At 40.2% G+C, this 25,941-nt stretch overlaps 1 protein-coding gene across 8 annotated transcripts in view; it reads right to left on the reverse strand.

The window, feature by feature from the left end:
- IL16 (interleukin 16) overlaps window positions 1-19,418 on the reverse strand; it is a 38,150-nt gene extending 18,732 nt beyond the window's left edge. For 3 of the 8 annotated variants that reach the window (XM_010391089.4, XM_019280939.3, XM_019280938.3), the window contains exons 1-3: window positions 19,192-19,417; window positions 10,079-10,132; window positions 6,297-6,702 (exon numbers count right to left, since the gene is read on the reverse strand). In XM_010391089.4, coding sequence (XP_010389391.2) covers window positions 6,297-6,702; window positions 10,079-10,128 — 456 coding nt within the window. In that variant the 5' untranslated portion in view covers window positions 10,129-10,132; window positions 19,192-19,417. Of the gene's footprint in view, window positions 1-6,296; window positions 6,703-8,667; window positions 9,490-10,078; window positions 10,133-19,191 lie in introns of those variants that run through there. The other 5 variants (XM_010391088.4, XM_010391087.4, XM_019280940.3 and 2 more) reach the window with 4 other exon arrangements.
- Window positions 19,419-25,941: the final 6,523 nt, after the last annotated feature.

Here is a 25,941-nt window from a genome sequence, read left to right on the forward strand (position 1 = left end):
GGCTGAATTCAGTAGGTAATGGATAAGGGCTATGCTTGTATTGACTGACCCATTAACTCTGTGGGTTTGCTTACATTCCAGATTGTCTGCCTTTAATGGGGAGTGTCTGAATTTTACGAAGCCTTTTTTGTTCGTGAAGAGTGCTTCTAGTGAGTAATATGTTGGTAAGGATATAAGCATGGACTGAATTCTATCTTAAACCAGTTTGCTTGAACTCTAATATTAGTTTTGGAGCTTTAATATTTACTTTTCACCCGAGGTAAATATCTTGGGAAATACTTACTTGAAATCAGGATTACATTATGTTCTATTTTTTTTTTTTTAATCTTACGGCAGTGCTTTGAAGTCTTCAGCATGGTGACAAAGATTAATATTCTGATGCCTTAAAATTTGAGATCTTGAGTAGCAAAAAATGAGAATTCCCTTTTCTGTTTGCACTGTCCTTTATTTCAGGTATGATTATGAAATTACAGGTCACATTCTGCATATGTGAAACATCCATTAAAACTCACAGGGTTTTCAATAAGCTGGTGTGCTTGTTTTAAAACATGAGAAATGTAAGACAGCTATTAAAGGTAGGAAATTATTCTGCCATTTGGCTGAGTACTTCTGAGATGTCAGCTGCTTGTGGATCGGGGCTGTTGCGAAAGAATAATGGTATTAAAAACTTAGTGTTTAAAGGAGTCATTTCCTTTCTTTCTCCTCTAGTCAAAATCCAAGTTTGGGCTTGCCAGCTTCCCTTCTTAGGGAATACTCTTGTATAATGCTCCCTTGGAAGATACACGTATCCTCTCACAGATACCTGTCAGACACACGCACGTAACTTTGCACAGCTGCTCCCCACACTTCATTCTCTTGATTTTCATGGGCCTTTTCAGACTGTCCCCAACTCACCTCTGTTAAAAGCAGTCACACTTATGCCTTCCTACAGCTTGTTCACAGTACATAGCTACAGTGTTTGTGTTTATAAATATTTTCATAATTAATTGTCCAAAAGTGAAGTGTCTCTGCCCAGTTCCGCAGGACGTCACCGAGCGCAGGGGGGTTGGCTCTGAGGTTTTGCATCTCAGCACCACATAAGTCCTTTGGGGAAGGTGCTGTATTTTCTACAATGGGACACGTGCCAGGCTGGAAATTCTGGCTTGTATTGGGACATACATGTGAAATGTCACCAAATCAAAACTGATACGAAGATTTTTCCAAGAACAGTAAGTTGCATGCACTTAGTCATTAGGAAAGTAGAGGTTAAATCCCTTGCACACTGCAGAAAAATCTTGGGAACAATTTTTGTTTATGTATGTAGTCATCTTACCCAGTTGGGCTACATGTCAAATTAGCTCTGTGTCTCAATCATTGCTGCAACTCATTTAGGTGAATTACTAAAACAAAAAACAAAACAAAAAAAAAACAAAAAAAAAAAGTTTTTATTGGGCTACAGACATGTGGCAAATATCTGTATGTTGTCAACATCTGTATTTTTTGGGTCCTGGATATAGATCATTATAGTCATATCCAAGTTATTGCAACATGACAGAAAATTAATAAAAGCTGTACTTCAGAAAAATAAATGTTTGACCAATTCATGTGCCAGCAGTCAATTTGCTTTGGGTTTAGTTCTTTAATATCTTTTTTCCTGTCTCTCTGATTATTTTATGCATAGAAATACTGCTGATGGTTCCAAGAGTAAAGACAGTATTTATTTTTGTATCCTTCTCCTTTTTAAAGTGTACTGCTTGTTTTGAAAGGTGATTCATAGGTCTGAACATAGTGAGAACTGAAAATCTGCTAAAGGAAGGCTGGCAGGTTTGGTGTGGGGGCAGGTGGATTCTAGGTCAGCCTCATCTCTTCATTATTAGAACAAATATTTAAACATGTATTAGCTGCCAGTGAATTAACTCTCTGCTTTGTCTCCCAGCATTCAACACTCTGGGGAAACTTTTTTCTGCATTGTAAGTTCCACTCAAAGCAAAATTTGTATTTAAACTGAGTCTGCTTGGCTGAAAGATAAAAATTAAAGGAGTTTAAGAGCCTTCTTGAATTTTCCACAGGTGAGAATAGATTAACTTTTCTGTGTTTAATTCTGGAAAAGTAATTTGCACATCCAGGACAACTCTCTCTTCCTGTTCCCCCTTTTTTTCATTCAAAATGCAAAGCTTCTGAGGATGTTTTTTATCTGCCATTTAAAAGATTTCTTTTTCCTTCGTGCTTTCATTAGACATTTCTAGCCCAGAGTCCTGTCTCAAAACATCTAATTCCAGATGTTGTTTAGAATTAAGGGTAACCATGGCATCTGTGGAAAACTGAAAAACTTTTGTGCACTCTTGAAGTAAGACACAGTAGTTAGATTGTCTGAACTGAAATGTTATACAAGGCTAGTTCAAGTAAGGTCTTGGACTCAGTTAACCAAGTGCATGACAATGAGCTAATTGACTGCTGGTTTGAAAAAAAAGGAAAAAATAATAAAACAAAAAGAAATATATCTAACAGCAGTACAATAATGTATTTAAATATTTAGCTTTTCTAGGTTTATGACTTTGAAATGGCTGGGATTTCCAAGAGAGTACAGTCTTTGGGGATTTTCTTCAAGAAGGAATTTTTTTCTGCATCAGTTCTAACAGAGAAAGAGCCAGAGTGTCTCTGGCATAAACTCCCTCCACTGGTTCTGACGTACCCAAGCCCAATGCCTTGGTCTTTTAAAAAATATTTATAGTAGATGTAATTCATTTTCCCAGCAGCATATTCCCTTTGAAACCAGTAAAATGGCAGAAGCTGGAAAGCAAGGATGATGCAAGGAGCAGGACATGGGACCAAGTTTTGCCCTAGACACATCAGATGTTACAGAAGGACCTTTCCACCCATCATCTGCCCTTTGCTGTGTTTCCCTGGGAGCCTCTGCCTGGCCTGCATTTTGCAGCACACGCTGTGTTCATGGAACAGCCCCTTCCCCAGCTTGGTCTGAGCGTGACCTGACTGTTGTACAGCAAAAGCAAGAAGGCTGGGAAGACAGAAAGAGACAAGTGTGAAAACTGAGGAGAACACATAAATATCTAAATAAATGCAGTCTCCTCTCTTGGCTTTGTTTTTCCATCCTGCCCGTGGGCTTGTGTTTGAGACATTACAGTCTGTTGCCATAGCACTTGTCCTGGTATCACAGGGCCAGCTAACTGGCGTTTGCATGGAGGCAAGTTAAGAAAATTACATTCTGCTGATGACCAAAGGAGAAAAATTACCTTTTGCCTTTTCCCTCCTTCAAGCAGAGGGTCAGGGACCAAAGGAAGCAAGGGTGCAGAAGTTTCTAGAACCAAGCAGAGCCATGCAGTCAGGTCAGCTTGGCTCCCATATTTATTTCATCAAAAGTTAGCCCTTTTGTATTCTGGTTTATTCTAGATGCTATTCCAACCCTGCTGCCAGCCCCACTGGTAGCTCTCAGTGCTTCCCAGTGTGCTGGGGGTGCAGGGAAGAGGGAATGCTTCTTGAAGGAGTAGAAGTGCTTCTAGAAGCAGCTCTCGCACTCAGCAGAGCCTGCTGCTCTCTGAAGGAGTTGGTATCGTCTATTCCTGCCCAGTTCCCCAACAACTGGAGTGATTTCAGTCTGAGCAGGCAAAGGCACCTTCCACAGGGTTTGCTGTGCCCGTGCTCATGGTATCAGATACTGCTTACCATTTCTTTGGTTTCTTTTCCTTTCAGGCCATGTGAAAATTGCTGATTTTGTGAGAAGCAGACTAAAAAGGAGACCTGCTTGTTTATACATGGACCAGCTGGCAGTCCAGCATACCAGACCAAGCACACCTCATCTCGGAAAGTGTCTGAACAAATGACACCAAGGTAACCCCGGGCCTCTAGACACAGCAAGCAATAGTCAGTATAAGTGAATAGTGGATCACGGAAACCAAATGAATTAAAAAACTGTTCATCTGCTCTCATTGCTGACAGAATATTGGAGAAGGAAAAAAAAAAAATCTCTGTTATCTTGTCCTGAAACCCTGTTTGATTTGCTAATGGTTTACTGCTTATGGTGAATCCCATGCAGTCAGTAGAGTATGGCTCAGAGAAGTAGTTTAAGGTTTTGAACAGAAAAAAGGATCTTGCATTTTGAATACTGATGTTACAGGTTCCCCCTTACTCTGGAGAAGAAATGCACAGGGAGCATTAAATCATGCAGCACTTTTAGGCATTCTTCTCTCCTTCCTTGTGACATCAAATATTAAGTTGTTCAGTTCTGTGGAAATTATTAACACCTTCAGAGTCATGCTTAGGGCTGGAGGTGCTGGAACGCAGAAGAAAAGTGGAATATCCTCAAGAACACCACAGAAAGAATGGAATCAATTTCCTTGAACAAAGATGAGGATTCTTCAGCTCTGAGTCACACATCATGAATTTCTGAAGTGTCACATTTAGACTGAGAGAGAATTACACTGGAACATGAAAAAATACTTGTTCGACTTCTCAGTGAGAGACGTCTTAAGCTTAAGCTTTGTAAGACATATGGCACAGAAAGATTGTTCTGACAGGCTTGTGCTGTATGGAAGGTAGAGATCACTGCTTTCATACTACAGGGGGAAAGCCTCAGCAGCAGCAGCACAGGACAGGGTTGGTGTGGCTGCTACCAATGTTCATCCTACTTAGCATGCCAAGATAAGGCTGTTTAGAATCACTCATTGATCCATGACTCTGAAAGGTATGGAAGATTAGCAAGTAGCATTTGAAGAGGTTTAGATTGCATTGAGAGCTCTGGAGTGGGAATTTAATGGTACCCATAGTCTACAGCAGCACTAAGCAACCCAAATGCTGCTGTGAGGGACTGAGCTGCTGACTAATTTATGGCAGCATCCATCTGACACATGTTCTTCAGTGACACTCATGCTTCAGCCTGAGAATGGATTTATACCCTTAGCAGGTCTATTTTATATGTGCAAAGGCATTGAGGGACTGACTCTGTTCCCCAGATCCCTATTTTAGCTGCTTGCCAGCTATAAAAGCAAATGATCTAAACTTACAATCTGCAGCAAGATCCTGAGCAGTTGCACGTGGATATGGATCACAACAGTTGTTGGAGCTCTGCACACTTAGGAGATGAGCAAGCAAATAGACTGTGGCAGCTGACACACACCTAAGTGCTTCAACTTTTTAAAAGAGGAGATGGGGGAGTGCACAGAGGCCAGCTCCTTCTTCACTCAGAGAGAGACATCAGCAGGGTGCATTTGGACTGCTTCCAAAAAGGACTTGTATGGTTTTGCAGGAGACTGAGTGTGTTTTGGGACTTGGGTCTTGTTTTCTGTCAGAATGCAATAGCAAGCTGGTTTGGTTTTGGTCTTCCTGCTGGGACTTTGCCAAGGGTTCGCACACCTTGCATCCATCCCGCTGCAGTCTTTGCAATGCTGGGCATGCCGTGGTCATTATCAAGAGTAAGGTGGATTCTGATTTTTAGTAGCACTTGTGCCACTGTGTGTTTAGACATAGAGGTCTAATTTTAGCCAATATATATTTTATTTTATATAAAATAAAATAGAATATACAAGAAATACAATTTAGGTGAAAGAATCAGTTCTTTCACGTAAGCACCTATTTGCACAGATAAAAGGCATGTAATAAAGGAGCTGCCAGGAGGACACTTGCAGTGAGGTCCCTTTTACACACCGCAGCAGAGAGAGAGCAGGTAGAGAGAAAGTGGAAAAATTAGGATATCCTACAGAAAGTGCTTTCTAAAGGCATCTAAAACATATTGCTCAGACTGAAAAGTTGTTCAGATTCTTAGGGTTCACATAGCTGATTAAAGAATATATTAAAGAATAATATCGTAATATGAGGCTCTTGGACTTCTTGCATGTCTAGGAAACGTGACATCTCTGGTGGTTTTAGAGCCACCACTACCTTCTTCCTGGATCAGAGGGAAAGAGCATCTGCCTACTGAATCTCCTGTGCCTTACACAGTATTGATACAATTCATGCTTGCGTGGTGTGTGAGATATCATGGTACCACACTACCAGTGCACTTTGCTACAGTGACAGGTTTGTATTTTGAGCTGAAGACTCTACTGCAGATAGAACAAGCTGTGCTTGTCTGAGCACTGAGTGGCCTAGAGGCACTGATTCCAGCAGATTGTCCATCAGCAGGGTGCAACAGCACGGCAGGGAAGCCAATATATTTTCATGCTTTTTATGCAGAGCGGGAACACTGCAGGCTCATAGGCTCTGAAAAAGCCAAGTAGAGCCCTCAGTTCCTGAGAAATATTAATTAATCCATTTAGAAATTACTGCAGTGGGGAACATTACAATACACAGCACAAGTTGCCTACCTTGGTGAGGAACTTTCTTCTGGTGTTGTTGCAGTTCTCATTTGCTGCAGATTTGGACTGGAGAATGCTGGTGACCACACGTGGAGGATCAGGTGGGCTGTCTTCTGTCTCTGATGTCCATGGCAGCTGTGTTCTGGGACAGCAGTCAAAATCCTCTTGGCCCCAGCTGGTAGAGATCTCAAAGGAATCGGGGCATTTCTCGTCGGGACTTGAGCCGTCATCGCTGGTTTTGGCGTTGCAGAGTATAAGTGATCTTGAAATGGAGCGAAACTTTCTTGACTTCCTGTTCCCAGCATGGTTCTTTTGATCCATCTTCAGAGAGCCACTGCTCTTTTTCCTGTCATTCTCCCATTTATGTGGCATGATACTTTCAATAATTTTCTCTGCTTCTCTTGTGCTAAATATCCTCCAGGAAAGGAAATATAAAAGTAAGTTGTAATATACCCCACTTTCTCCCACTTAATAACCTACGCTACTGGAAAGCCCTAATGAATAAATCGAATCAACAGAGCCTTTCAGTCTGAGAACAGCCACGTGATATCTCATGACTTGCTAATTCTGCTTCTGTGCAGAGCTCTACTAGATTCTCCTTCACCTTTTCATTCTCTTGCCATGTTACCCAAGCAGAGTGGAGTGCTTTTAATAAATGTTTGTGATGCTTCCATTGTCTGCTTGCTTTGGGCATCTGCTGAATTTGCATGTTGAAATCCCAAACTGAAAAGGAAGATACTTTAAAAGCATTATTCTATCTGCCTAATACTATTTGGAAAGAAGAAGCTCCTTCTGAAGTTTGATTCATGAAACCACTATAATTCAAAGCAGATTAATCAAATTGTCGACACTAAGTTCTCTGCCTGGCACATCTGAGTTGTAAGTGGTTTAGCAAAAGTAGATCTTAGCCTTGAGAGAGTAAGGAATGTCAGGCTGCCATAAAATTTCAACCTTTGCAAACCAGAACTCACTTAAGGCTGTGCATTTAAGAGTAACAGAGAGATCCAGTGAAGCACTTAAGATGTGAATATCTGATTAGGGATTGAACTCTGCAAAGGAATACAGCTCCAGTACATCAATCAAAAAGTGTCCTATTACAGAAATGGTTTGTTTCAGCACATGATTCAGCATATAAAATTAAGATAAATTGGAAAAAAAGATAAATAATCAAAATGTAGCAAAGGTTGGAGGTTTTATAAAATGAGTAACATAATGAGCATTTTAAGATAACAAATGGGAGTTCTGTAAAATTCTTTTTCTCTCAGAAAAAGCTTTCTAGAAATGCTGTGGTAAGTAGGTGTCAGTGCTGAAAATTCAACACCAGGACATCTTAATTAATTAATTAATTGAAATTAATTACTTTGACTCTCTCACCTTTGTTTTATCATCATATTTACTACACAAACTTTCCTATTCTCCTCACAGAACCTAACTGATGCTGTATGTTGCCATTCTGGAGAAAATAGGAATTTAAACTTAAGTATTGCATAAATCAAAGATTCTGTGGGTGTATAGGAGTATACGTCAAGTTCTTCAAAGCTGGTGTGCTTTCTGCCCCTCTCTGTGTGTCTTTGGGATCCTCTCTGCTCCTGTGGGAGAGTCTGACCCCCCTGGACTGGAACAGGGCAGTGGAAGTCACTGGGCTCCCAGCCTCCCTGCCATTGGCATGAGGGAAGCTTTCAGAGTCAACCTGAGCTTGCATATTCTCCAGTCCCTTCAATTCACAGAACATTCTACTGTTTTCTTCTTTTAGAGTAGCCTCTCTGATGAATGACGAGATTGGTGTGATGGAGAACTGCCCAGCAGCACAGCCACTCTCCCTCCCTGTGACACAGAGCACACCAATGTAAGGTCTGGAGATCTTGTTTGTGTCTTTTAAAAGATGCCCTTTTTAGTGTTTTGGTAAGCCTAAAGTTTTAGGCTACCATCATATCCGTGAACTAAATTGCAGGTTTTGAATTTGGAAATCCCTGTTAGCATCTCTGCTGTATTAGGAAATTCATCTTGCTAAAGCCTATGATGTTGTGTTTCCTGTATGTCTAAATGAAGGTAAAAATGCAATCTGGCCCATCAGACCAGAATGGGGAGTTGAAAAAGAAAAGATGTCTGAGGTGAGGGGAATTTCTGCAAGTCTCTACTCTCAGCACCTGGGTAGGAAGCAACAGGGCTGGAAGTGAGTGGAGTGTGCATCACTTGAAACTCTGCAATAGGGATCAGTGCTCCTGGCAATCGCTATTAGACACTGGTAACAGCAATGTCACAAATGAACCCCAGTTACACATCCAGACCCAAACAATCCTGCCTGTGTGGGGAAACTAAAAGAAAGGACACTTTTCATTCAAGGATTTCAGTGTTGTACAAACATTAACCACACTCTTACTTTTCTCGAAGAGGAAGAATTTAAAAAGAGCTATTTAGCATTTGGATAAGCAGAGGACTTGATAGCTTAATGGTCAAAATGCAGCTCTCTGGAGACTGGCATGCTAGAATGAAGTCCTTTCTTGCTCTGCCTGAAGCTGTTGAGCTTAAGAAGGGAGAACTGCCACCAGTATTAAATCTCCAAGAGGTGCCTCTCTGGCTCTGCTAAACATCTGGGATGCAGGGACACATAGGAGCATCTGTTGAAACAGTGAAGGGAACACTGGTCTAAGTGCATTCTTCTTCCCCATCCCCCTGTAATGCTCCTGAGGAGTTTCACCTTATGCAGAGAGATCTCTTTGCCCTGCTGCAAAGAGTTTCCTCAGCTGTTTCCTCCTCCCCCACCCCCATGAGAGTTCCATCCACTCAAAGAGCAAGTTTAACCCTGAATGACTTACCTAATCCCACAGTGAGCCAGTGGCTGATGTGAAAATAAACCCAGTAGACCTGAAAACTTCCAGTTAAATACTTGCTCTTGCTATAAGTATTAGATCACAAGTCCTAACTAAGGCAACATTCTTTCCAGAGCTGCCGATTCAGGGTTGCATAAGTGACAGAAATATAGGAGGTACCAAAAACATAGTCTATAAGTTTTCCAATAAAAATATCCAGAAATGTTATTTTATGCAGCATACAATATCACCAGGGCCAGAGAAGCTCTATGATTCATTGCCATCTTCCACCAAATTTAATTAGAGATATTGATGGCATGGACAATTACTTCTAAGTCAATTCTCCAAACCATTCATCTTTTTCTCCAGTGCACTCACTGCTTGTCATTTTTTTTTGCCATTCTTATACCTCCAGATCGCCTGTCTGTGGTTTGTAATGCAAACCAAATGTTCCTTCTCTGTTTCATTTTTTTTCCCCAAGCTTTATTTTTCCAGCTTTAAATCTAAAAAGCCCAAACTCACTCTGTCTTCTGCAAACAAAATACATGATCTGAGCTGTGGCCATTTGGTTCAAATTTTTGGTTGGATATTAAACCAAGCATTTACAAGATACAAATAATTTGGTGTAGTTCCCAGATTGAATGCAAATGCTCTGCTGTTAACCAGACAGTAGGAAAGACAGAACTTTACTAGCAAGAACAAGGTGAGTTTTACATTACCGAGTGCTAGCAGCATCCTCTTTTAATCTAGATTTTGCATCCTAATTTAATCTAGATCTTGTGATCTTACTCAGATTCATTACTGAGCAGTACTATTAGCACTGAACTACTGCAGATGTCTAGGGTTTCCACACAGTAGGAAAAGCTAAAGATTTGGAAGCTTTCTAATAAAGAGTAAGAAACTCTCAGAGAGTTGAATTAAAAAATAATAACAAAAAAAACCCCCTAATTGTAAAATAAAAATTCAAAAGGAGGAACTTACAACAGCGAGGCAGACAAACCTGACTCCTGCAGAAGGCTGTTCCTCTTCATAGGCCTGGCAAAAAAGACAGTGAATAATTGAAAACACACTCTCCTGGTGCCACGTGACTCAGTTTCAGTAATTCTGCTCAGTACATTGGAACGGAGCTATTGTCTCCTAATTGAGGAAAATGTCAGCAAGGCTAGATAAACAAAAGCAATGGGATGCAGTATTGGGGAAACTGTTTCCAGCAGGCTCCCAGCTACCCAGAGATGGCAGGACCATTTAAGGAGTTTGTGTCATTTGTTTTTACCCATCACTCTCTGGTCCTAGGATTGATGGGGTTTGGGCATGTTAGACCTACCTGAGGGGACTTGGGGCAACAGCAGAGTCTGTGTAATCCAGTGAAGGTTTTCTGTTGGAGGCTGAGATGGCAGGCATGTTCCTTGTATTTTTCAGCAGATATTTTAATATTAAGCTAGGAGGAGTTTCACAAATTCCATTCTGGGAGCAAAACATATTAGGTGCCATTCTTGAATGCCAGACCCCTGTATTGTTCACCATGAACACAATCAACCTACAAGTTCTTAAATACTTTCCCTTTTATGGGCTAGGCTGCAACTTTGTGATCCCACCCGATCAAGGAGTCAGAAAATTGTTGTTTATCACACAGATCATGTCAGTCCCCACCTGTCGACCCTCAGTTGTGCTCAGACAGGCGAAAAACAATCTTGCTGCAGAAAACTGCTTGCTCTCAATAAATTTGTGACAAGATTCATAGGGAGTTTGTAAATTAAAAAAAAAAAAAACCTCCATAAAAGAAAAAATTGTATCTGAAACAGTTAATATTAGTTTATTGAAATAATCAGGCCTCTTTAGAGTGTTCTCATAAACCATAAATCTTGTGCTTTTCAGGAAAATGTAAGCATAAACCTGGCCCTGTCTGGTCATGGAAATGGTCAACATGAGAGTGCTTAAACAGCTGCTGCCCTCTGTGTTCTGTGTCTTAAAGGTCCTGGTCTTATTGCTCTGTCACTAACCTTGCAAAAGAGGGAGAGGAATTATAAAATAGGTTTAAAATATTGCGCAGGTAGGGTCTCATGCTTAGTGGTCCTATGACTTCTAGGTAAAACACAGACTGTAAGGACAAACATCTGTTCCATGAGAATGATTCCCATCCTGGGACAAAAAGGGAAGATGAACTCTGCCCTGTACCGTGTCTACAGGAGCCCTGGAAAACTCTGTCCTTGACAACACAGTTGTGGGCATTCTGTATTTTAAATGTTCATCAAGACAATTTGATGTTATTTTCCTAACATCTAAGTTTTTGGGATATTAGTTCCCCAAAGGAAATCTTCTCTAAAGGACACAGTTTTTACATGACTCACTGGTTAACAAATGATGTGGAACATTACCCAACTCTTTCAGAAGAACCAAGACTTGGTGCTGAGTAGTGATCAACAGTTACGAGGTAGCTTTCCTGGAAAGGACGAGAAATAGGGAGCTGACTTTTTATTTTGGGGAAGAGTTTGTCCCTGTATTTGAAGAGAAAAGGCAGTGGCCTTGTACATAAAATGAGGTTTTATATGTGGTGCTAGCACTGTAAAAACGAAATATCAACAAGGAAGCAAAGCCACATACTGTTTACCACTTCACTGTCTTTCACTACAACACACACATGTTTTTGTTTAGCAATAGAGAACTCATTCACACAAAATCTCAGCAGTCCCTGAGTTCTGATCCAAGCTGATTGAGCTGGAAGCTCCAAAGCATTGGAAAGCTTGCTTTATTTCTTCCCATTGTCACATGCTTTTGCATTTCCTGACTATGGACTGAATAATGTCATCCCTAAGCCACTGGGAGTTTTGTTCATTCCAAGTCTGGACTTCTGCCAGGGCCAGCAGCAGAAACATAAATATCACAAGGAGGGGCTGTTTTTTCATGTTGCTTTACTCTAACCTTTTGCAGTTTTTTCCATCTTCTCTGTACAGTAATTGTTCAGTGCCCAGTGGTGAACAGAAAAGCAGGTTTTTAGAAGCCATAAGGAAAAGGAGAGAGAGAGAGAACTTCTACTGTGCCTGCCTTGTTGCACTAATGGTATGCTTTGAAATTGGATACTGTGGTCAATCTTCATTACTTAGCTCAAAGGTAGTGTAGCAGGAAAAAGGCATTGAACACTGATCAGAGGCTGGAATTTTGTATTAAAAGATTGAAATTATGTGGACTCTCCTCTGCAGAAAGGAACTGCATTGATAAAAGTTTATGAGATAATAGGAAATATGAGGTAAATCAGTGTGGTTTCTTTACTTCCTTCTCATGTGAGGGACAGGAAAAGAATGTGGTAAAAATAAAGAGTGTTCAAACAAATAAAAGGAAATACTTAAAATCTAAAGCATAATGAATCTGTGGAACAAGAAGGCAGCAGATATCATGGGCACTTTGAAGTTAGCTGTTTTGTCTTTGATTTCAGTCAGAGATTTCACCCCAAGAGGGTGCAGCAGCTCCTGCTCCAGAATGAAAGTCAAACAATGCAGTTCACAGACAGAGTGATGCTCCTGCCATGGGATAGTTACCATAAAATGGGAGTAAGTTGCTGATGTCTGGAGTTAGTGTCTATTGGCAGTGGGTAAAGGAAAGAGAGGAGCCACTGGATTTAATACTTATGGCAATTCTTCTCTCTTGCATGGCTAAAATCAGGATGTGTCTGGAACCATAGCAGATACAGGAGTCGATCCCTCTTTTCTCCAAATTGTTTTCCATATACTCAGGTTTGGATTCTAGAGGACAAATATGCAGACTATTCAGTACCAAATATTTTGCCTGTTGCTACTGGTGATAACCTTTTCCAAAAAGGAACATATAAATTTAAACAGGACATTAGTACTGGGCAAAGCAGATCTAAGTAATGATGGAACAGCCTCAGTCCTGGTCTCCACCCAACTGCAAATACTGCTTGTGTTAACATGAAAGAAAGCCAATAGTTTGGAGTGTTCAAGTTTTGTCCTGTCTTTACATTATTCAGCAGACTGATCAATGACTTTTGCCTTAAACACAGTCACAGTTTTCACATTTGTCATATTCCAGACTACAGTTATGTTGCACAGGACAATCCATCCCCTCATTGCTGCTAAGGCAGGCTGGAGTAGTCATCTCTGTCTTGGGTTTCATGACGTTCACACTGCCCTTCCATCCATGAGAACACAGCAACACAGCATGCTGAGTCACTCTGAAAGCCCAGCTAATCCAGTATCCTTCTCCAGAAATAACTGATGGCAATTGTTTCAAAGGGATTAACTTGTTAAAAAAAAAAAAAAAAAAAAAAGATAGAGTTTGCTTTCAGGAAGAGTTCCTGAGTACCTTGTTGGTAGAGTGGACTGGCACTCAGAGGTTTTTGTATACTATTCCAAAATTCTTGGACATATCATGCTATGATACGACAGTCTTGTTTTACCAGAAGTTACAGCCCCATCATAGATAAGTATTGCATTGTGTCAAATTAGGTGAATCTCTTTCTAATTCCTTTTGTTACTTGGTACCTAACTTTTGCCAGGCGGCACAAAGATTTTTTTTTTTTCTTGTACACATGAAATGAATCCTGTGTAGTAGAACTGTAATTTATCCATTTCTGGCTCCCATTAAGCTTTTGATTTCAAGAGTATCCACAGGCAATGAGTTTCATGTGTTACATATAAATGTACTTCCTTGTAATTGTTTTAAATTTGTTGCCTCTAAGATTTGTTCAGTTCTTGTACTAGGAAAAATATTCTGATCTTCACATCTCCATGGAATCCTTTTCTCATTGATCTTTGTACTGATGTCATATTCTATCTTCTACAGACTTTTATCTTTTTTACTTCTGCCCCTCCTTCCAGCTTCACGCTGCTTACATATGGTTGGAACTCCTCCTTTTGCTTCAGATCCTTTTTGAAAAAATTCACTTCCTTTTGTGAACTTTATTACCTGACTATTTCATGATGGTATCCTCCAGCTCTGCAACCTCCTAGACTGTTTTCATGTGAATTGCTATCCTGTGAATTAATAAAAGTTCCTAGACCTTGTCTTGCCAGAAACATTTGTGTTTCATGACTTGCACTCCCACTCTGTGATTACGAACCTTTCTTGTTGCAGTGCCCCAGAGATGAGCAGTAAAATACTGCTTACATAGTTCCATGCAAGAGGGTCTAACACTAAGTGTACACCCATAAAAAGTATTTTTACCTCATCTTGGGAGCATACCCTGGAACTCCATGAAGAATATGTTACTTTATGCATACAATGCTTTGTTTACAGAAAAAGTAGCCCATGTGATTTACGTAAGTGATTGTGCTGAGAGTGTGTGATTGAAAAAGTGCAGCACTGTGAGTGTAGAGGGTGTTGGCTGTAGCCATGCTGGGGTGCATGAGGCAAGGCAAGACTGGTACCCTTTCAACTAAGTGCTGTGGGCTGTATTGTTATTTTAATATTTTTATGGTGTGTATATAGACTACGCGTATGACATTATGTTGGCCTTCGAGAAACACTAAATATTTATGTCAGCTATGAAGTTGCTAAATATCTGGTACTGAAGGAAAGGCCCATTTTTTTTTAAAACCACTGACTAATGCACAGTTTATAACTTAATGCAGCACCAGAGTAGTAAAAGCATTATGTGAGCTCTCCTGTATGGTGTCAGTCAAATTTAAACAAATATTTTTAAAAGTTATGACTTTACCTCTTCTTTCCACATTTCCAGTCACATAATGCTCCTTTTTCATCTGACTCAGTATTCCCTCTAATTTATAGTTCCCTAAACTGTAGGCAGACATAAAGGGCCCTTTAGGTTGAATGAAAGGAGAATTATCAATAGCAAAAACTATGATTTATAAGGGAAAAAAACATAAAGGGCAAAAGAAAACTGAATTTATTCTACCTGCAAAAAGGATATGAAAATTTTGTCTATATTTTTCATGAGTTCAGTTAAAAGGTGTATTTAGACCTGCCTTTTTTTTAACCTTTTATTGTGAATCCATGTTGGATTCTGTCATATTTGTTGCTACTACCTTCTTTACTCCTTAAACAGCTAGATGTGAATGGATGGAAGTACTGAAAAGGTGAATGTACTCAGTCCACCTGAGAAACAGTGGCAGAATTTGCTCTGTATTTCACACTCTGGTCTGGGCATCACTTGCTACAGCAGCCTGATCTCAGGCTCAACAGAGTCAGGGGCTTGTTATACTTTAGCATTTCACAGATAACCTGTGTGGTCCTGTCTGAGTTGCTGGGTTTGTTGGTTTGGGTTGAGTTGTTTGTGGGATTTTTTTTGAAGGGGAGAAGGTATTGCTGAGTGTTTTAGGGTGTTGTTATGGTTTAGTTTGGGCTTTTTCGTTTGTTTCTTGGTTTTTTCCAGGTAGCGTTGTCAGGGATTGGTGATGAATTAAGCAACCTCTTCTCTTGGATATCTGTGTCTGAATAAAATGACTTTACCACATTTGTACCATTGTCATTTCAGGCACAAGGTTTAAGCAGTAGCTATTTCTTAGTATTTGTCATTCCTGGAGCTTGGCAGAGGCAAAGCTACTTAACACAGGCTGCTTCTTAAGGCTGCATTAGAAAAGTCTTGAGGGCTCTTCACATTTCTGCTGCTGCACCTTATCTCTAAGGCTGTGACAATCAGAATGAAGCTGAGCAGACAGTTTTTGTTTGTGGTGTTGAAGATAACAGTATAAAATTCCGATGGCAGCTCTCTTGTTCTTTGGCAATACTGTAGCTTTTAACTCTGACTTTAGTGGCAGTGCACACCACACGTCACTCCACCAGCATTATTGTTGACAGAAAAATGAGGTTATTTTACAGGTTTCCCATGAGGGAAACAGTATGATCTGTCACATAAAAGGTCCCTGGTAAGGCACAAAACACAATGCTTCTGGCGCTTCATGAGATCTGATGATACCTTGGTCATAGGTGGGATAAATGGTGCTGGGGTCAGCTGTAGGATCCCAAACAGTCAGGATTTAGTGTCTGTGGGAGATTACTTTTCTTCCACATTTTGAAAGCAGCCTACACTTCCAGAGCAGCATCTAATGTTAAATAGTTTAGAGCTAGTGGCTGAGAGATCTCAGCTGAGGATTCCTGATCTTGGGTTTTGCTTTTTCTGCAGAATCAGTTTTCAAGCCCAGAAGAAGTTGTTCTAATTAGCTAGTATAATTAACCTGTCGAACAGAAAATGTTAACCTGTAATTCCTGCACTGCTGAAAATAACTCCTGCTCCAGCTAAAGCTTATCTCTTAAAATAAGCACCAAATCTGAATGTAAAGACATCATTACACTGATCTTGGAAACTTGCTATACACTCAGAGTGTTACACTGCTTAGTTACCATGTCTTTTAAACATCACTGTGTCCTCATTTGCCTTTCTCCCTGTGCTGGCCCAAAAGAGCTTGACTATTGCTTTTATGGCCCAGTAAAAGCCTATGATCCCTTCCCCTGCACTTTTTATGAATATCAGTAGGAGGACCATGGAGTGAGAGGAGTCATGGAAGAGCAGCTATAAACTGGGTTGTGGAACAGACTTTCTGCCTCCAGAAATGGGGCTGACTTGTGAACAGACTCTGGAAAGGCTCTCTGGATCCACACAGAAAGCTGGTGTGAAACAGTGTGCTGACACTCACACAATGCCATCTACTACACAGGCTTGGTGTGCTCGGCCACTGAATGACCCTGACCCCGCAGCAGAGATGTGCTCAGGGAAGTCAAATTTTCCAGTGTCCTTTTCTTATGTATGCTCATTTTTGATCCAGAGAATACCAAATAATGATTTCCACAAGAACTAATGCTATCTCCTTTGTCTCAGTTTGGATTTCCCAAAAGAAGCAGCTCTTCTGGGATTTAACTCCCAAGTAATTGTCCAAAACCGTGTTCCAAGATGAAAATATGACCAGCAATATTACCCAGGATTTTCTTTTTCTGGTTCTTTCCTTTTTATTTCAACACCTTTTAAACTGATTATAAATTTTTGTCTTTTTATTCACGGACTGAATCTTTAAAGGATCAACTCAAACATTCAGGAATACCCAGACATTTGGGAGTTGCGTAAGTTGAGGGGTTTTTTTTCTTATTTCTGGCTAAAAGAAAGGACCCTAGATGTATAAAATTGGTATCAGGAAAATGATAAGACTTTGACAATATCAGTTTAGGCTTTGTATTAATCTTGGGCAAAGAAGTAAACTACCCATAACTGAACCTTACCAACCACATCTAATGCACTATAAAGCAGTGAAAATCTGCCCCAGCTCATTTTTGACTGAACACTCTAATTGAGTCTGGAGATCTCCTTCCAGCTCTGATGACAACTTGCTGGTTTGACCCAAGGTTTGCTTTCCCTCCCTCTGAATCCTTGTCCTCATCAAAGAAAGAGGTTTATGGCCTTGTGGTCACCTTCTTTCTTGGGTGTGTGGGGTGAGAATTTCTCTGATGAAAAGTACTGGAAGAAAATTAAATGTTTGTTGCTTGGTTTTTTTAATGGGACAATGGACAAAATAATTAACAACTGGTCTTAGAACACAACAAGAATTTGCTGGTGTCAAGTAATGCTATCCTACAGCAACCCATCTCCTCTTAAGCAGAATCTATTGCGTACAAAGCTTACTCCATATGATGGGGCATGGAAGCTATCTGACAGGGTGCAGTATGTGCCACGCTGGAACACAGGGAGCAGAAATGGTGTAACAGCAGGAGGCAAATAAAGCAGCAGATCACATCCCCAGTGTTCTCTGACAGCAAGGAGCTGCAGAAGCGATGAGGAGCCTGTCAGGTCAGTCCTGCAGCACAAAGCGAGGCAATTTGACAGCCCCACAGATTTATGTCATCCCTGGCACAGGCTGGTACAGCGGGGGAGCAGGGGAGTGTTTTGTCCCCACCTCCACGCTGGGAGCAATCCCCCTGCAGAGGAGCAGCAGGGGCTGCTCCAAAGCCCCTGCAGTGACTGTGTGTCCCAAGGCTCTGCTCAGCAGGAGCTGTGTGCCCAGCTCAGGGCACACCAGCTCCACCAAACCAGCCTGCCCTGGCAGTATGGAGAGCACAGCATCAATATCCGTGTGCTACACCAGCCTGCACCTTTTTCTGTGGGCTCATCCTGTTTGAATCAGTTACTAATGAGGCACATGATAAAGGGCACTATTAAGTGAACACTGTATTAATAATGCTGGCAAGGTTTCAAGTCTACAGATGTTATTTATAATGCATGACTAAACAAATACGTATCCCCTTTGAGACTGAGACTCAGGAGCAATTTACTGATTTCCTGTATAGGCTAGTTCATACAGAGATTTGAGTAAATACTGCTTTTGAGTGTCTTGCTTGGATCTATGCTCTGGAACTGTAGTAATTTTAAAATAGTTTGAATATGTGTTTTCAGATTATTAGATACTGCCCCTTTCTAGTTCTCATCGAGGAATACATTTTTTCTGTATTGCTTCTTTAAAGAAAAATAAAATATTCAAAGAATGTAGCCTTCAGCTACACAGCACGGTGGAAATGAGTAGAAAGGTTAGAGAAAATTCTGGGAAAAAAATGGGCTTAGCAAAAGCTAAAATAAATCTATTTAAACCCTATATCCTCTCCTTTCCATCGGTTTTTGAAATTAGTTAACCTTATTTATGAAATTTAGTTGAGATACTTTGTAGATTTAAAATGTTTCTAAGTAACAAATCATTTGATCTGTGATTTTGTTTCTTTTCTGCCTCTTATAATATTGCAGGTATCCAGAGGCCTTCAAAACTGAAGAAAGCTGTGAACTCACAAAAGTCTCTGGTCCACTCTGCAGGCTTTTATACACATCAAGAGAAATAGGAGAAATATTTTACAGCAAACTAGAAGGGTCCTAAATTAAGGTACTTCCATGTAGAGCATCTCTGTTTAATTAATAATGCTGATCATTGAACAATAATAATTTTCTTCAAATTTCTCAGATAATTTAAAAACAAAGCAGTGATAACACTGTATAGACAGACAAAAACATAATTTGTGAAATACCTCTTATCTGCTTATTCTTCTCTTTCAAATTCTGAAATTAAAGCAGTTGAAAATAATACATACTGACATGTAATAAGAGCTGACTGCATGATGCCCAAATAATTTGCTATAAAAATATCACTTACCATTGCCAAGTATCTTCTTATTTAAATCTGCTATTATCATTTCTTCTTGGATTTGAAATACGCAGGAGAGTCCATTCCCAGTGTGCTAAATACTTGAGAAAATAATAAATGCGGTGTAACTCCACAGTGTTTGGATGTTTGACTGTAATTCCTAAGCATTCAAAGTGACTACTCAATATAACAACTTTTCCTCTGCAGAAAATGCCTCGCTATTTGCCAGCAAATCTTTAGTGCTTTAGATTGGGTATTTCCAACTACCGCCCTACTTGCTAGGCAGATGTGTATAAAAGAGATGTTATTTCACTGAATCAACCACTGAGATCGTAACCCTTTTCCTGTACCACAAACAGAAATATAAAACCTCAGACTTTCCTTTTGGACTTTTACTGACTTGTGTCTGTTGTAAGAAAGCAAAACACAACTAGTCCAAGCACTAATATATGGAAAATGTGTTAAAACGTTTTAGATCATCTCATTGCTTCTCATTCCTGCAATTCATTGGTTAACTGGCTCCTTCTGTGTTTATGTAGTTGCATGGTACAAATACAACACCTAAACTTCTCGCCCAAAGTTGAAATGATTCATTTATTACTTTTTACACCACCCCCAGGAAAAAAAAAAAAGGAAGAAAGAAAACACACAGTGCTCATTTAACCCAAGTGAGTGAAAACGTCTTTCATAAGGTCTGTAAGGGCTTTAGGAGGTTTTCCTTTGGTGAATAAAGTCTGTGTAGTGGAGGGAAGAGCTTTGTCTGAGGATGGCAGAATTCAGGCTACAGCAAACAGACGAACTAGGATCCTTTTGCTGGGTGAAAATAAGGTAATAGTAAAGGAGGTGCAAGTGTAATTTATTCATATGAGATCAATTGAGATGGAGTCATTGTTCTGAGTGGAGGCAGGACGAGAGAGGAGGTATTTTTGTGAGGGTAGTGTCTTGCTCTCTGGAATTAGATCAACATTTATTTAGGTCCTTTTGTGAGGTGATTATCTATCTAGATAATACATAGGCTTTCCAACTTCTGGGTGCTTATAAATATTAGTTAACCACATTAATTATAACCACAGTGGGGAAAGCACGAGCGGAACAATAAATGAGGCCCACACTAAGAAGTGGAAAACAGGATTAAATGAAGACATTTCCTCTGCTTCTTTTTCTGTAGTGCAGGGCATGGGGCTGTGTGATAAGGCACCATTCCATAGGATGCACCACCCTGATCTCTGATACTGCCTGTGGGTCCAGTCACTGTTAGACAGAGGGGATTACAACAGGTAACCCTTGTTCTCCCAACAGCTCTGATGGGACAGTTCCTCTGCCTTCATTCATCCTCCTCTCCAGATGGACACTAGACTTAATCAGCTTCTAGCCCTAACAGCTTGTTTCAGGACCACAGCTGGAATCAGCATGTCTAGACTAGCAGTGATTTATTCTTGGCTCTCAGACCTATGTGCATGCTACTATTCCATATGCTTCCTGTTAGAGAGGTAATAATGCCATTTCACAGCACAACTTCAGTTTTTCTTTCTTCCTCCCCCTTTTATTGTAATTAGACATTATTTTGCTTATGTAGGAAAATGTCCTGCCCCTGCTCTGAAACAGATCAAACTTCCAGAAAAACAAAATAAAATTCACAAAGGAAACAGTTAAATTTTCTGACTGCCTTCACTGTCAGAGAAAATGCTCAACATATTTGTAAGTTATATAAAACTGCATAAGTTCATATTTTCCTCTCCTGATTTCACGGCCCAGAACAGCAAAAGGACCTTGTGACATCTCTAGGCTCTCAAGAGTTTAGTAATAAAAATAAAAATAATCCTCGGCAGAAAACAACACTCCACACCCTGCTACTGCTGAGCAAATGAGTTTCCCATTTTCCTCACTTATCCTCAGACTAAACAATGTTAAATTTACAATTCTGGCATCTATTTATAGCAGGCACTCTACCCTAAGAACCACAGAGGTGTATCATTGTCCTTAATCCCCAGGCCAGCTTTCAACCTGGCATGTCAAGCAATTAGGAGAGAAACCTCCTGCCTTAATTAATATCTAAGCAGTTTAAGCACTGAGGCACGATAAAGCCCCAAGGTGGGTGGTGTGTGGGGGGGTGGAAGGGGGTGTTCATCTGCTGTAAATTAACCTCTGATGTTATTTTTCCATGTTTACTCTGAACAGTAATTGATAACGTTAACAGCATCGTGGGCTTCTGTTGGGGGCCTGCAAAGCCTGGGAAGAACCTGTAGGTACTGCAGGGCAGGGAATTCCTGGGGCTCCAACTGTGCTGATAATCCTGACAGCACACACTGAGGGAAGAAAGCTGGGAATGTGCCTGCAGGAGGGGAAAGTGGGCTAAAGAGCCACGTGGGGAACAGGGGGGTAACTGGTGTGAGACTGTGGAAGCAGCAGAGGGTTCTTTGGGAACATAAGTGCAGGGGTTGAGGAGAGGGAAGGGATTAAAGGAGGAAAGAATTCAGGTTGGGTGCTAGGCTGGATTGAGCAAGTGGGTAAAGGCTGAACACAAGGTGCTGGGTATAGGCATCAGCTGAGCCTAAGCTGGATAAGACCTAGCACTGGATTGGGCTCTGCAGACTGGGCTTGGGAGAGCAGGGAGGTTCTGTGAGGAACTGAGCCTTTCCATTTTTCTCTAGAGCAGCACAGAAATTACATTCAGGCCTCATGCTCAAAAGGAGATCATCCACAGTCTGATTGTCACTTGTCTCAGTAGACATGACAAAGGGACAGATACCCTCCTGCTAACCCTATCTGCAAACTCAACAGCTGAGGAACAGAGAAGCTGTTTAGAAAAAAACCCCTTAATTTGAAGGATGTCATCATTCTGATACCCTTTAAATATCTTTCACTTTGTTTATCAATGCCCCTAAATACCATTTAATTTCTTTTTCCCTGTGATTCCCATTTCTTTTCACATAAAGAAAGCAAAATACCCTGATCTTAAGATGAAGAATACTTTGTCGACATATTTGGTGGTATTGTTGTTCTTTCCAGTATTATTCTTCCATCCATCTTTAATATAGCCTGACATTTTGTTTGCTTTTTTTGACCACTACTGTGCCCTGAGTAGAAGTTTCCATTAAGCTGTCTGCAGTAACGCCTAGATCTTTTTCTTGAGTGATTTTGCAAACCATCAAGTGTATGTGAGTAGTTCAAATTGTTCTCTTTAGTACACATTACCTCACGCTTGCCTACACTAAATTTCAGCTGCCATCTTTTTCCGTCCCTTCTTTTAGGCTTTTGTTTTGTCTTGTTTGCTGTTGGGTTTTTTTTTAAGTCATGGCTTTTCTAAATAATCACATAATTCCCAGTTATGTTGTCTCTGCTACTGTATGCTTGCTTTCCAGATGAGTAACAAAGAGATTAAATTAACCCCAGTTTTGGTGTAGGTCGTAGGATCTCCACTTTTTAATATCCTTCCCAGCTCAAAATAACCATTGACTTGTATTTTTTTATTCAGGCTTCACAACTTTTGGAGTCATAATATATTTCTTAGTCCTCTGCTATTCTTTACCCTTAGAAACTTGATGACATTTAAAATAAACATCTAGGTTATATTCCCGAAATTATACTTTTATCCATTGTTCTAATGTCTTTATTAAAGAATTTAATAACAATTGACTGTTAAAACTTACTCTACAGGGACAAGTTCAGCCAGAGTAGCTATAGGCAAAGCTAGAGTTTACCTAGAGGAGCAGAATGGCAGGACAGAGAGAATCAAAGTCTCCATTCAGCAGAAGAGTCTCTTTCAACCTCTCCAGAGCTGCGTGGAATAATCCTCTCACAGCTGAATTCAGAAAAGCAGCTCTCAGGTGCTCTTAGTCTAACTACAGAGCCCAAGCACGTTCTTCTGTGCAACAAATGTCACTTCTCCATCTTCCCCTCCCTGCTTCCTCAGCCCCAGTGGAACAGCTTGTGCTGCTCTCAAAGTGCTCAAGCAAAGAGAAATGAGAACAGGAGTGGGGTTTGAGGATGCAACTCTTTTCTCCAGCCAGGCCACCCACCCTCACTGAGATCTTGGATGCAGCCTTGAAAATGAGTGCATGTGCCAAAAAGGCATCAAGGAAGAACAGGATCCTTACTACTGAACAAAGCATTAAATGAGCACTCCATGTCCAATTCTGGCACCCGCTCACTTTAGCACAGCTGGTAACAAGGTGGGAAGAGTTCAGAAAACCACTATAAGAAGTCCAAGGAGTGTGTTTTGCAGTAAGAGACGAAATAATTTGTTTCATTTTCTTCCAGCAGATTGCTGCAATGTGATGTCTTTGCTGTCTGTGTACATACCGTCATGAGACAGAATTCAGAGCACTGGAATGTGAAGGCAGATGCATTTGAATCAGAAATGTGGTCACATAAAGTTCATCATGACGGTAATTAGAACTTCCTGGAATGTTTATTCTGCTCTATGCAATTTGCCACAGCAGGAATATACTGGTTTTGGCGAAGTGGCTGATCTCATCTCAGCATTTAGTACTCTCATGATCAATTTTGGGAGCTACGTTTCTGTTTAGCACTTTTTCCAAAAGCCTGCTTGGTCATTCATATTTTGCATTAATGTTCTGGACTGGAAGAATGCAATGTAGTAATTGGCAAGATCAGGTGAAAGGAATTCACCTCAATAATGGTTTGTTTTCACTACCTAAGTGAAGCTATTAATTGTAAGTTACTGTGTGTTGTCCTGATTGTACTCAACAAGCAAATGTTACATAGCTTAATGAAATGTGAGACTCAAACCCAATACACTTTTTATTCCATAACCAGTGGCTTATCATGCTAGTATATTTTTTGCAGTAACAGGAACTGTATGAGACAAACTGGTTTTAACTGTGGCAAAGGTGAATTCTCTTTGATCTCTAAAATGCTCTTTCAAGGAAACTTTTTAACTTCAATGAGCAAGGGAGAAATGTATCAACACAAAACTTTACAGACTTTTATTGAAGAATATAACTGTGGCTATATTTGTCTCCTAAATTGTAATGATCACTGTTTATTTCTGTGGGGAGAATAACCTAGGTTCACCTGCAGAAACTTAATATCATATTGGATTCTCCCCAGGGAGAGGTAGTTCTGCAAGTTTAAATATATTTTGAAGGGCTTTAGTTTGTGTTCTTCTCTGTCTCTGTAAATTTGGTTTCATGGATGTATTTTCTGAACTCTTTAAGAACTCCTTTCGTTGCTTATCATTTCAGTTTCAACTTCATTGTCCCACCCTCAGGAAACTTACCATAGCCAAGCATGCTGTTATGTTGAAGCACACAGAATTCCAGGTGACAAATACTCTCCTCATGACAGTTACACAGGAGGACTGTTCTCACTTAATCACACTGCTCATTGGCAAAAATTGCTGACCTACCCTGGCACAATAATAAGTTCTCTTTTGTAGAATACCTTCAAATATATTTGAAAAATTACTATTGTGCATTTATACCAATTCTGACATCTTTCTTTATAACAACAACCTGATATTATTGCTGAAAATATAAGATTGTTATAGGTTACATGGGCTGACCAAAAAACCTTCATCACTTTTTGGATTATATGTAATGCTTAACTTCTAAAACCAAACAGCAAATGGTTGTGTCATGTGTCAGGCCAAATGTGTGGTATAAATTGACTTTGCCTCAATTCTTTCCGTGATGAATGAACGTTCTGTTCTCAGAAATAATTGCTTGGATGAAAAGGTTGCACACATCAACCATAGAGTGCAAATGGTTACTCCCCAAATCCTTGTTAAGCTAATTTCATAGGAAGCAGGAATTTGTGTTGGTGTTTCTGAATGCTGTATGAAGCCCAGTGTTCAGAGGAAACCATTCAGTAGTCCCAAACCGTGGCACTGTTTAAAATCAGTTGGCACTTACCAACAAAATTCCGTAACCGCCCAGCATGGCACAATCAGCTGATTTATAGTTAGATATTAATTAGCAAAGGACAGATAAAAATGTTGAATTTCAAGTACTTCTGGAAGCACTGAAATTTTCAATAAGCAATGGGAGCAATAAGCTATGTTGTATCAAAGGTCATACATGTGATGCCATACAAAGGTCATGTAATTATTGAGATAGCTACGTGCACTCCTTTTAAACAAACTGTAATTTGTTTCTGAAAAAGGAATGTGGAGAAAGACATGAGAGCCAGGGAACTTGTGTCTGGATAAACTGATAACTTAATCAAAATTATTAATTTGATTCATTCAACCTGTGGAATTTGGTGCCATTTGAGAGCAAGCATATGCAGACAAATTTTATGGAAAACTTTGGAATGCCAACATATTTAAGAACAATGAAAATATTTGCTTTGTAATGTTTTTTTTGTTTTTCTCATTAGCACCTAATAAACATCCACAATCTACTTCTTACTACCTTTATGAAAGAGCTATGCCCAGTAGGGATAGTGATGCACAGATACAGTGAATGAGGGGAGAGGGCGCATGGTACACGCATGAGGGAGTGCAGAGCAGAATGCCATTCCCTGTGTTAGACAGGGAAATGGAAACAGGTTTGTCTTCCTTTGGAACAGTGACCAGAGATACAAATCTCAAACAGAGGGGATTTTTGGCTTGAGTGGTCTGTTTTTTACGTCTACCATGATCACTGAGCTCCAGTGTTGCCATGAAAACAAAAGACAAAGTTTACTAATGCTCCTTACCTGAGCTACAGCAATTTACCACCGATGTAAGAAATTAGCCCAGACCCCATCTTTGTAATTATGATCTATTAGACATTCTACTGCACAGTAGGGATG

This window comes from Corvus cornix, chromosome 10 (assembly GCF_000738735.6).
Source record: "Corvus cornix cornix isolate S_Up_H32 chromosome 10, ASM73873v5, whole genome shotgun sequence".
Taxonomy (NCBI): domain Eukaryota; kingdom Metazoa; phylum Chordata; class Aves; order Passeriformes; family Corvidae; genus Corvus; species Corvus cornix.